We start from the raw sequence: 13,262 nt of genomic DNA, 5'->3' as shown, positions 1-13,262 counted from the left end.
GCACCTCCCATGGGGCGTGATTACACCACAATCCCTTCTCTCTCTTCTTCCTTTGGGGATCTGGGCACATACGCACACGTGCCTGGCGTGTTTCTCAAGCCGCCAAGTATGAGACTTGAGCCACACAGGATGAGCCATTTGGGATCTGCCTGCCTTAACCACCAGGCCAGGGAGTGGCCCGATTAGAACACACATTACGAGGGGTGTTTTTGTGTCATTATTTTTCGGGGAGTTTCTTCCACAAAAATACTAGGATTTAAGTTCACATGAAGTCATCTAAATGTACCATCCAGCATTTTGCCTATCAGAATTGGAATTGACAAAGCACATAGTCAACACTATGTGTGATTTTTTAAAAAACTGTTTTATGGAAATTTGTCTATATTTTACCATGAAAAATCTTGTAGATTAATGTCTATAGAGATATAACTATTCAGTATAACCAGTCAAGACCAATATGTTGGCCAAATCATCAATAGCAACGTTCTCACCACAAGTATAGCATAAAGAACCTGGTCATTCTCAGTCTCTCCAGCGTTCGTTTTACATGTACTAGGCTCTACCTGCCAGGGATGTGTTTGCAGGGGATTTGCATAGGTAATCAAATTTGATCTAACCCTTGCCTAAATGGCACATATAATTCCATATGGGGAACATGAACTGCAATAATTAAAACAAGAGACATCCACCTAGAGTATGTGATAGAAGGCTTGACCTCATAAGTGGCTGGGATGGGCAGGAAATATTTGGGGAGACTTCCCTGTGGGAATCACATTTGAGCTAAAACCCGGAGGGCAGATAGGCAAAGGAGAGAGCGAGCGAGTTGGAGCCTTCCTGAGCATCGGCTCACATGTGCAAAAGCCCTGAGGTGGTAAAGGGCATGGCAGAATTTGAAGGGTGTGGCCAGTGTGGCCAGCAAGCTCAGAGCAGAGGGCAGAGTGGCAGGGTCAGTGGTTAGCAGTGCTGGAGAGCTGTCTGGGACGACGCCACGTGGCAGAGCCTCATAGCAGGGTCTCCATGTAGAGCTGACACTGAGACCATTGAGAAGTGGGCACTTTAAGAGGGGAGAGTGACAGGATTAAGCATACGGTTTGGCAAGTTCACAGGCTCTGGCGTATTGAAAATGAACTGGATAAGGGGTGCGTGTTGCCAAGCTCTGGTGCACACTGAGGGTAGCCTGCATTCTGGACGTAGCGAGACGCGGGGTTGGGGGGGGGGACTCCAGAGTACTTAGAAAGGAGATGAGAGAGGATTGGGAGTGGGCTGGACATGGAGAGGAGGGAGCGAGGAGCAGCAAGCCCGACCCCAGGCCGCATCCCAGGATATCTGCTGATTTAATTGCGACTTCCGGGTCATTCAGTAATGACAAACAGAGACTCAGACATTTCTACCAAATGCAATTTGCCTTCCCAGGGTCATTCAGAAATGAATGTTGAAGGAGGCAGCAGTATTTATTTGCTTCATTTATTATTGCACTGATCTTGGCCTTGACTCATTTTAATTGCTAAAAAGTCTCATAACTTCTTTTTTTTTAAAGGTCGATTTGAACACATTATATTAAGAGGGGTCTTTTCATGTCATTATTTCTCAGGGGACAGCTTCACAATTTGTGAAATCAATGTATCAAGTTAGTAAAGTAAGTATTTCACACAGCCATCTAAGTAAATGTTAGGCCTTGCAGGTTGGCTGCTGCCGTCTGCGGTTCCCTAGGCATGGCTCGAGATGGCGCTCTGCTCAGGCCCAGGCTCATGGTAGGGTGTCCGAGGCACTGTGACTTGTCATTTGCCTTGCTTGGTTTCTGGCTCTTCTCAATTTCCTTTTCTTGTTTATTTTCACAGATTTTGAAATTCTACTTTAGATTTCCAGTTTGTAGTCACCAATCCATATACTCAGTTGAACATAGCCTTTTCATAACACTTTATTGTGAAAAATTTAAATATGTAGAAGAGTCAGGAGATTCTTGAGTGAACCTGCACCTACGTACCGCCTCAGTTCCAGTTCGCACTTCGCTCGATCATGTGTGTGTCCTGTGTCCTACTCGCCAGCCAACGGTGCATCTGATCTTTCTGATTTCCAACTATCGAAAGTTACAAAACAACAGTACATTTCGCCCTTCACTTGGGCATGCCTATTATTAAGTAAAGATTGATACTAGTTTTGTTTTTTAGAGACTAGTTATATTCAGTGACATTCACCTACTTTCAGTCTAGCCTTCCCTGGGCTTTGACAAAGGCATTTAGCTCTGCAACCCCTACCCAATCAAAAATCTAGATACTAGGGCCAGCCGGTGGTGTGTTGGTTAAGGCGCTGGACTCCCACGTGGCCAACCACTATTCTAGTCCTAGACCTGGCAGCTTGAAATCACACTGGGCACCTGTGCATGTCTGCCCAAAATCCCAGGAGGAAAATGGAGAAAAAAGGATTGCAGTGGGGCCACTCTCCCCTGGGGAATGATTTCTCACTCTACCTCTCACTGTCTCTCTCAGGCCCTTCTTAGCCTATCCCTGCCTCTACCCCTGGCCTTCCCACCCCCAAGGTAACCAGCGTTCCTAATTATTTAACCACAGTTCAGTTAGCACTTTGTACAGTGCATATTCATCTGTGTTTGGCTGTTTTCACTCGTTTTTGAGATTCATCTGTGTTGTACGGATTAGGGAATCTTTCCCGTCTTATTACTGAATACGCCTTTGCGTCAGTCTCCCACTGCGTTCTCTGTGATGGACTGGGCTAGTTCCAGGTTTGGGTTGCTTTGAACATTCTTACACAAGCATTTCTGTGAATTTATGCTTTTGCTTACCCTTGGGCAAAGACTTAGGGGTGGAATTGTTGGGTCATCGGGTAGGGGAATGTTTAATTTTTATAGGAAACTGCCAGACCTTTTTGAAAGTGGCTGTGCAATTTTATACTCTTTCCAATGAGGTACGAAGAGCTCCATTTGTTCTGCATCCTTGAAAAGATTTCTTTATTTAGTTGTAGACATTCTGGTAGGTGTGTGGAGAAAACGTCTTTTTAAATACTTGATTTTTAAAGAGAAAGAGATCCTGAAGATGGGGGCATCCATGTGCGCGTGCACACACACACACACACACACACACACACACACACACACCATTATCCAGAACTCACAGTGCTTTTTAGAGCAAGCATCATCAGGTGTTTCTAACAAAGCATCCAGTATAAGTCAACAAAACTTGTGCCAAGCTGCAGTGTTTGAAGTAATTAAATGCTTAAAAGTTTGATATTTTTCCCCTGAAAAACAAGGTGTAAACCTCCCAGACTTGCTAAGAACTCTGAGCTCTGAGCTCTGGCAAAGCTTCTCAGTCAAGCACACCAATATTCACATGGAGAGATGGTAGCTTGAGACCCTCCAGGTTCCCACGTGGCCGAAGTTCCCAGTCTTCACTCTTCACGATAATATTCTACATTTTATGCTTTCACAAAAGAAAAAATGGGCACCACACTACTGAGATTAGCCTAGTGACATTGAATTCAGATCTCTTTCCTTTGTTTGGGCACAGCTGTGGCAGAACCTTTTGATAAATAAAATTCAACTCTTCCCCCAAATTTCAAGAAAAATATTTCAAATAGGTGTTCTGCACTGATTCAGAGAATATTTCCTTAGACTCTAGTGTAACGAGCTTGGGCTGGGACTTCTCTCTGGGCCTCCCCATAGAGAGCAGAGGGACAAGGAGTGATATTTTGACGTTGGAGGGAACCACGGTTTGAAACTGGGCTCTGTGTGGTCTAGGCAAGTCACTGGACTTCTCTGCGCTGCAGCTTCCCTGTTTCCAGAAAGGAACGACGCTGCTTCCTCCCTTGCGAGGCTGTGCTAATGACTAAGTGCAAGGGTAAAACTTCCAGCACGTACGAAACATGGAAGCGATGGATGCTGTTGTCACAGGCGAAGTTTATCCCTTTTCCTTCCACAGGCCACCAGCCCCGGAGCCTCCCCTGGCTGCCCGCCATGGGGGACCCCAAACCGCAGAACTAACTGCTCATTAACCGATTTATTTTATCAGTGAGCTCGACCAAGTTTTATGAGGAAAATAATTTTAGGGGAATCATTCCTCCAAGTTATAAATGATTGGCGGATTTAGACCTTTGGAAGAAAATTCTAAGAGAATTTTGCCATCCAAGTGAATCTTTAGTTGTAATGTGGAGTATTCTAAAGAAACACAGCCCTTCCGAGTTGGAAAGCTTCAGGAAAAATCTAGCGGCTGGTGTGGGACAGAGAAGACAGTGGTCTTCCCACTGCTCTTGCCACAGCGCAACAGGAAGGAGAGTCAGCGAATAGGATTTGGGAGCAGATGCCGGTGCTGCCCAGAAAAGTCTGTGCTTGCAAAGCGAGAACCCCCCTGCTCTGTCAGGGGCACCAAGACAGCCCACCGGAGGAAGAGGAGACCATCCAGGGCAGTGTGTCCAGCTTAAGAAGGGCCAGATGCAACATCATATGTGGAGGAAGCTGGGCCAGAGCCACCTCTGTGGATGGAACTAGCACCTGGGACCCCCACTCCTATCCCTTCATCTCCCTCTTGGGGGCTGGGCCCATCTCCACTGCAAAGCAGGGTCAGCCATGCACCACCAGCCTGGTGCTTCCTCCACTCTACTGTAGGCAGGTTGCAAAGCCCGCCCTGAAGTTTCAGGGTCTCTGTGACTCAAGCAGCTGGCCCGTGGGGCCCAATGGCTGATGAGAGGAGAGTTTTTCTATAATGTGGCGTATCGTGAGACTTTGCTCCTGAAAGAGAGAGATATTCTGACTTAGAAAACTAAGCATTTAAAGATCCCTTGTTCTTGGGACCAGCAGTTGGCATAATGGCTATGTCGCTAGATTCCCGTGTAGTCGACCACGGTTCACATCCCGGACCCACTGGCTTAAATTCACACTGGGCGCGTGTGTGTGCATGCCCAAGATCCCGAGAGGAAAATGGAGGAGAAGGGATTGCAGTGTGGCCACCCCCCTGGGGGGTGATTTCTTGCTTTCTGTCTCTCTGTCTCTCTCTGTCTGGTGAGCACATGCACCCTATTGCAAAAACCTCTCAAAAAAAAAAATCGCTTTTTCTTTAGCTAACACTGACTGAGAAAATAATTTGCCAGGCAAAAGTTTTATTCATTTGGTACAGTGTAAAAAATGCACATTGAGCGCAGTCTTTTTTTTAGTGAATGGTCTTTATCCCCAAAGGAAAACAAAACCATTGTTCACAGGAAAAAAAAAATGAAATGAAAAGGTCCCATAATTATAGGATAAATGAGTCATAGCCCTTAGTCATGTTATAACCAAGATACCACAAAGGTTGGTCATGCAATTGTTTCTGCAGTCACGTGGGATGGACTAAGAGGAAGGGATTGAAGAAAACCCGATCTTAACTCTTCACTTTTACATGATTTTTTTTCTTTGTTTTGCTGTAGGGTGTGTGCGCTCTCCAGAGAGAGGGAAAGTGAGAACTCACCCCCCCAGGGCGGATGGCCATGCCACATGGGATCCCTTCTCCATTCTCCTCTTGGGATTTTAAACATGCATGCACATGCGCCCAGTGTAATTTTTAAGCCACTGGGTTTGGGACTCGAACCACACAGTCACGTAGTTGGCTATGTAGGATCCAGTGCCTTCACCTCAATGCCACCTGCTGGCTCTCCATAATTATTTTTCAATGGTTCAGTCACAGCAGAGCATTTGCCTTTATCTGATACATAGGGAATTTCTGGCGATGGCAGTCGATGTTGCTAAGCCGCACTGCTCTGCCTTCACTGCAGTCCTGCACACGCCCATGCCTTGGTTTTCAGGTTAACCCACCCCTTCATTGAGTGACTGCCAGCCTTACTGGTCTGAGCCCCTGTAAACAGGCAGATTGGGCCCCGCTGACGGTTCTGGTCAGTTATAAATGCAAGAAATGAAAAATGCCAAAGAAAGCTCATTTATTATTTCGAGTGTTCATGACTTCATTTCATCATTTGACAGATCTTTATTGAACATTAGTAAAAATCACTAGCACAAAAAAAATTGATAATGAGAAAGAAATGAGTGCCAAATTGCATTTAAAGTTCAGATCACATTATGAAGACACATTTTATAAATCAACTGTCTATAGCAGATGAGCATTTAAAGAACTTTTAAGGAAGAGTCTTAAATCCCAAGCTTAAATTCAGGTTACTTTTGGATTACAGAAACATAACGTATCCAAAACATAAACAGGCTGTATATTTTTGTCTTTCGGTATGTTTTCAGTCTGTCAAAATGAGACTAGCTGACTTGAGATCGAAATGTCCTGCTTAGGAGGGACGTCCCTGGGGTCCCTGCCTGCACAGGCCCAGCCACCCTAAATGTGCCCAGAAGTAGACATTGTAGAAGTATTACTCGGTGTTCATCTTTCATCTGTCTGTGTTATCTGTGCAACTTCTTGCTTTCTTGAAGCCTTCAGAGCTTTTTTAACTAAATTATTTGATAAGTTAAGTAAATAGTATATTTAAAATTCTCTTTCTCTTGTTTTGCTAAATTTCTGAATGACTTTAGATTCACAAGATTCATCGTGATTCGGGAGACAATTCACAAACAGGTGAGACTACTTCAGTTTTCCTCTAGTATACTGAGGAGGCGTTGGTGGGCTCAAGTCTATAAATCGTTCAGGCAATGTCTAGACTGACATTCACCACCCAGAATGTGGGTTGTTGGTAAGATCCAAGGATTACCATAGAAAGGTTGGAGAGTCAGAAGAAAAGCAGGAATCCTTTTAAAATGCCTTGCATCTTCATTCATGGCAGAATGCCTACTGAATCCCCATCTTGGTTTTCTTTTTTGACTAGAGACTATTCAGAGCAGATAATCTTAAAATAGAGAGTGTCCCGGGGCTAGTAGGTGGCATGGTGGTTAAGAAATTGAATTTCCACATGGCTGACTGAGGTTCGAGTCCTGGACCCAGTGACTTAAAAATCATACTGGGTATGTGTGCATGTGTCCCCAAAATTCCTAGAGGAGAATGGAGGAGAAGGGATTGCAGAGTGGTCATCTTCCCTGGGGGTGATCTCTCACTTTCCCTGTCTCTGTCTCTCTCTAGCAAGTGCATGTGCCCTATGGCATAAAAACTAAAATAAATAAATAAAAAATAAATAAAATAGAGAATGGCCCGAAAGTCTAGGGAAGATACAGATTGGATGAGACACAGGCAAGAATATGGTTGGCGAGCCATGTTCAATCCCCCCTCTGTAGTAATTGGTGACTATACAGTTAGAAAGTGTGGATGGCACATTTCCCTTGAGCCAGGAGGCAGAGTACTAAGTTCTTGTTGAGTTCACCATTCACTCATCTCAGTCCTTGGGTGAGACCATCTGACCCTTGGTTTCCTCATCCACAAAATGGAGGGCCATATGGGAGTATACTGTCTTAACTGCTATGCCACCTGCTGGCCCCAATTCCTCCAAATTTTAATCATTTCTATTTCCGTAAAGTCTGTTCATTTTAACTGTGGTAAAATCAGGAAGAATAAATTACCTGTTTTAAGTAATTTTAAAAAGTTTGTTTACTTATTTCTTCCATGAGAGAGAGAGGCACTCACGCAGAGTCTTTATGCCACAATCCCCCGACCCACTATTCTCAGAAGCTTGTATCATGGATGTGTACCTGTGCCTCGGGTGCACAGGGAGGGCCCATGACACAAACCCAGGACCTTTCCCCTGGGGACAGTTGCATTACCACTACCCCACCACTTGGCCTCTTCTTGGAATAATTTCTAACAAATGATTAGAATCCAACCAGCCAGCCTGGACCACAGGTTTGAAACTAATCTTTCTACTTTTAGTTTCATTTAGAAACTACATTTTGAGAAATTCTTGATTCTTTCATCTTAAATTTAATATTAAATCTTTAACTCTTCAGAGGTGCCTGAAATTGGTTCAGATTGCTTTCTCGGATCATTCAAAATCTCTGTGGATTTCAACAGCAGTATGCTAGGGGGTGTCACCAAGTTCATGAAGGGCCAGCCTGTAGTGGGTGGGTAAGTGCCCTGTGTAGGAGCTGAATCCCTCTTGGCTGACTGTAGTTTGTGTCCTGGCCCAGGTGACTTGAAAAGCACACCTGGTACATGCACATGCATGCCCCAAATCCTGACCGGGTGGAGAAATGGAGACAGACTGTGGTGTGACCGTGCCCCATGGGTGGTGCTTCTTTCTCTCCATCTCCTCTCTCTCCAGTGAATGCATACACCCTCTGACAGCAGAAAAGTTAAAGATTCATGAAACAGGACCAGCAGATGGTGTAATGGTTACGTTGCTGGACTCCCACATATTTGACCGTCGTTTGCGTCCTGGACTCAGCAGCTTAAAACTCACACTGGGCATGCGTGCGTGTGCCCAAAATCCTGACAGGAGAATGGAGGAGAAAGGGTTGCAGCATGGCCATGCCCCCACGAGTGATCTCTCGCTGTCTCTCTTTATCTCTCTGGCAAGCGCAGGCATGCACCCTATAGCAAAATCTCTCTGAAAAACAAAATCATGAAACAAAAATTAAAGGAGCTTATTTTAGTGCTAAAAAATTGGAAACCCACAAAAAGTTTTTTCTTCTTCATAATATACATTTTTTATGAACTTTTTGAAGGACTCTCCCCCCCCCCCCCCAGTTTTTTTAAATCTCCCCATGGAGCTTTCCTATCTAGGTATAGGTATTGTCCTTCAAATCAGGATTAACTCCCCTCCCAAATTCCCCCAATTCTTAATATTTGTTTTCAACATGATATTGTATACATGGAACTAACTAACTCCTGCTAATACACTCCCTTCCTGCGATGTAATGTGGTGACCCCAGAGAAAAGCATCGTACTGTTCACACGGCTGGTGACTGTGTGTCTTGATGTTTTGAAGAGAGTGGTGTACTACTTTTTTTTTCTTTAGTTGCCGAAGGGCACATGTACTTTTAAGAGCAAAACAGAGAAAAAGGGAGAAGGCATCCTCCATGGGGAAGGGTCACGCTGTAGTCCTTTCTACTCTGTTTCTCTCTCCTGTCAGGATTTCAGACACACATGCACACATGTTGGTGTGTTCTTCAAGCCAGGCAGGACCAAGATTCAAATCATGGTCTGTCATGGGGGATCTGGCTTCTTTTAACCACCAGGCTATGGAGCCAGCCCCATAAAATTATTTTGTAGTGCTTAAAAAGTAACCTTGTGGGGGCCAGTAGATGATTACATCACTGGACTCTCACATGACCAAATGTGGTTCAAGTCCTGGACCTGGTGGCTTGAAACTCACATTTGGGCGTGTGTGTGTGCATGCCCAAGATCCCAGGGAAAGAATGGAGGACAGGGGATTGCAGTGTGGCCATCCTCCCAACGGGTGATTTCTCATGTTCTCTCTTGTCTCTGTCTCTCTCTCTTCTCCTGGTGAGCATCCACACCCTAAGGCAGAAACCTCTACCAAAAAAAAAAAAGTAAACCTTGTTTTTCTTGTATAATAAGGAAAAAAATGTGTCTGAACTTCATCTGTAAACACTCTGAAAAGTAATCACCCTCCATTTCTAATCTGAAATCCTTAGAGCCTCATTCATTCAGATACAAGAACAGGAGGAAAGAATCCATTGATGTGAAATCGATATCTTCTCGAGGCAGTGACGGTAAGATTTTATATTTCTTTAACCTTTGTAAGATGTAGAAAATGACAGAGGAATATGATCAAGAGTTCACAGTACCTAAATCTCAAGTAAGATTTCAAATAAATTGGGGACCAGAAGATGGTGTAATGATTACATCGCTGGACTCCCATGTAGTCGACCGTGGTTTGAGTCCTGGACCCAGTGACTTAAAACTCACTCCAGGCACGTGTGTGTGTGTGCCCAAGATCCTAAGAGGAGAGTGGATTGTGGCATGGCCATCCCTCCTGGGGAGTGATTTCTCACTTCCTGTCTCTCTGGCAAGCACATGCACCCTATAGCAAAAATTTCTCTTTATAAAAAAAAAAAAAAGATTTCCAATAAATTGACTTTTCTCTTTCAGTAAGCTAAACATTTTTTAGGGTTTTAAAGTTCTTTTATGCTTTCCACAGTCTTTGTCTTCCCTTTGACGTGGCTCCACGCTTGTTCCTTGAAGACCTAACGTGAGTTGGGTCACATAACTCCCCACGCCACTCAGCCTCCAGTAGCTAGTCACAGTCATTCTTGGGCACTACTGACAGGGCACCAGAGTCCCAGCTTCGCAATTCCCAAGATAGATCCCATTCTGAGTGTCCCTGCTTTGTGTATTTGCTGTCCCTTAATAAAATGTCACAGAGAAGCCATGAGGCAGAATTTAGCAAAATGTTTCTGCCCTGCAAAGCAGAAATTAGCAAAACATTTTTTAGTTCAGAGAGACCTAAGTAAGCATTGGGTCATCAGGGAAGTTATGACATATTTTTCTATGCAAAAATATTTCCAATAAATTGACTTTTCTCTTTCAGTAAGCTAAACATTTTTTAGGGTTTTAAAGTTCTTTTATGCTTTCCACAGTCTTTGTCTTCCCTTTGACGTGGCTCCACGCTTGTTCCTTGAAGACCTAACGTGAGTTGGGTCACATAACTCCCCACGCCACTCAGCCTCCAGTAGCTAGTCACAGTCATTCTTGGGCACTACTGACAGGGCACCAGAGTCCCAGCTTCGCAATTCCCAAGATAGATCCCATTCTGAGTGTCCCTGCTTTGTGTATTTGCTGTCCCTTAATAAAATGTCACAGAGAAGCCATGAGGCAGAATTTAGCAAAATGTTTCTGCCCTGCAAAGCAGAAATTAGCAAAACATTTTTTAGTTCAGAGAGACCTAAGTAAGCATTGGGTCATCAGGGAAGTTATGACATATTTTTCTATGCAAAAATGCATCATGACTTTTCAGATGACCCAATAGATGGATTTGCAGAAAAAATGAAGAAGTAAAAAAAAAAAATTCTGAAATTTCATTCCTTTGTGCCTATGAAATTACGAAACATTTATAGAAATAGTGAAGTCTCCAAGTATGGCAGATTGAGGGCTGAGGAGAAGTTGGTAAGTTTTGTTTGCTTATTTTAGGTTTTGCCATGGGGCACATGGGCTCACCAGAAATGAGAGAGACAGAGATATACAGAGAGAGCAGAAGTGAGAAATCCCCCCTCCCCCACCAGAGGAGATGGCTATGCTGTAATCCCTTCTCCTCCATACTCCTCTTGAGATCTTGGGTATGCATGCATGCGTATCCAGTGTGATTTCCAAGCCACTGGGTCCAGGACTGGAACTATGATTGGCCATGTGGGAATCCAGCTACCTTGACCACCCTGCCGCCTGCTGGACCCATAAGTTTTATTTTAATGGAGATCTCTAAGAAGCTAAAATGGAAGACTAGTACTCAGGGCTAGAGAAGTGGATTTGGGAATCCTAGCGGTAACAGATGAGGTCATGAACAGAGGAAGATCTCTAAGGGGCACGTGATTTTTGTGTGTGTACTCATGTGTATGTATAGTAAAAGAACAGAGGGTCTAAGTCCAGGCCTGAAGACACACACACACCCTCAGTGAGGAGGGAAGCAGAGGAAATGGAGCCAGGGAGGAGGCCAGCAGAGCTAGAGCTGGAGCCATGTGAGTAGTGTTGTACAAATCAAGAACAAGAGGGTGTCGAGAGCGAGCCGCCCATGGTGTGAAATGCTGCAGGGATCAGACCACCTGAGAATATGCAGAGGGTGTGGTTATTGCCCGTGGTAGAAAGGAGAACTGTGGGCTCGTAACTCAGAGAGTGAACAGGATGGTCAAGTGAAGGATCTCCAGCTCTTTAGGTCACACGGGAAGTCCGAGCATGAGGAAAGTGGCTGAGGTAGCAAGGACCGATGATGCCAGACAAGATGGGAGATACCTGGAGAGGGCTGACTCGCAGGGCTTGCAGAGGACTAAGGCCAAGAATGTAAAGAAAGGAATAGGGGTTGAAATATTTTGAGTTGGAATAGGGGTATAAACAGAATACTTTAGCTAGGATAATCAGTGAGGGAGTTTGAACTAGATTAACTCCATTTTTGAAGTAGAATTTGAGGTGGGATCTTTGTCTCTCCAGCACAGATGAAGTGGAGTAGAGAAGACTGCAGTGGTTGCTATGCCGGCAGCAGGGCAGACCACAAAGGTGGCTGGGTGGCAGGCAGGGTCTGCTGATGTTGGCTGGGCTGAGTAAGCCCTTTTGTGAAGGGGACATTCTACCCCTCCTGCCTGCCTCATCGGGAGTGGGTAAGAAGGTCTCCTGAGGAACCAGCAGGTGGCGTGGTGGTTAAGATGCTGGACTCCCACATGGCCAACCACAGTTTGAATTCTGGACCTGGCGGACTGAAATTCATGCCGAGTGCATGTGTGCCCCAAAATCCCAGAAGGAGAATGGAAGAGAAGGGATTGCTGCATGGCCATTCCCCCCAGGGAGTGATTTCTCAATTTCCCTCTCACTCTCTCTCTCTCTCCAGTGAGCAAACATGTCTTATGGCAAAAACCTTTAAAAAAAAAGAAGAAGAAGAAGAAGAAGAGGTCTGATGAGAACAGTGTTTTTAAAGTATAGTGTCTACCTTTTGAATTTTAAGCCATGTGTAAGCATTGTTTACACACACAGAGAAGTTATTTTTAAATGAAAGTTCCTGGAAATGAGAACTAGAACCACCAGGGCTTCTGGGCATTAAAAGCCTAATGGCTCAGGAAGAAGAAGTGAGTGGCCCCAGTTCATACTGAGAGTGGGCTCAGTCTTCTGGCCCTGCCCTCACTGAACCGTGCCTCTCCCCCCTCCCCCCCCCAGCTGCATAGCTACCGGGGTACATGGCCAGTGACTTAGAACCCAAAGTGGTGGAACTGCCCAAGTTTGGCTATAGTGACTTATAGGAAAATGAGCCCCAGAGGATGATTAGGCTGTTGAGATGAGGCTTTGCAATCCCATATTTGCAATTCCCCTTCATGGACCTGTACTGGTCAAGCCCTCCTGCCACCAGACCTCCAGGTCAGATCACCTTTCCAAGCTCAGGCAAATATAATCTGAGTTGTCAGCCTTTGTGGAAGGACGGATGGGTGATCTCATTGCTTTTACTGGGAGGAGCATAGTTCTGTGAGAATTGGACCCCCAAACCATGAAGGGACTTCTTTGCTACTCTTAATCAAGCTGAGCCACCAAAACCCGATGCATCTTTCTTGCCTCCTGTCCAGCTCCAAGCCTACAGAATCGTCGCTACCCATCCATGGCAAGGATCCACTCCATGACCATCGAGGCTCCTATCACAAAGGTGAGTGGCAGCGGCCCCACCCCCCACAGAAGTAGGGGACCCTCACA

The 13,262-nt window shown here is 45.0% G+C and overlaps 1 protein-coding gene across 1 annotated transcript in view; it reads left to right on the top strand.

The window, feature by feature from the left end:
- PDE8B (phosphodiesterase 8B) overlaps window positions 1–13,262 on the top strand; it is a 114,152-nt gene that overhangs the window by 82,018 nt on the left and 18,872 nt on the right. The window contains exons 13-15 of the mRNA XM_014585912.2: window positions 6,509–6,551; window positions 9,518–9,595; window positions 13,139–13,215. Coding sequence (XP_014441398.1) covers window positions 6,509–6,551; window positions 9,518–9,595; window positions 13,139–13,215 — 198 coding nt within the window. The remainder of the gene's footprint in view (window positions 1–6,508; window positions 6,552–9,517; window positions 9,596–13,138; window positions 13,216–13,262) is intronic.

Source organism: Tupaia chinensis, unplaced genomic scaffold (assembly GCF_000334495.1).
Source record: "Tupaia chinensis unplaced genomic scaffold, TupChi_1.0 Scaffold000099_1, whole genome shotgun sequence".
Lineage (NCBI taxonomy): Eukaryota > Metazoa > Chordata > Mammalia > Scandentia > Tupaiidae > Tupaia > Tupaia belangeri.
This window is presented reverse-complemented; position numbering and strand designations above follow the sequence as displayed.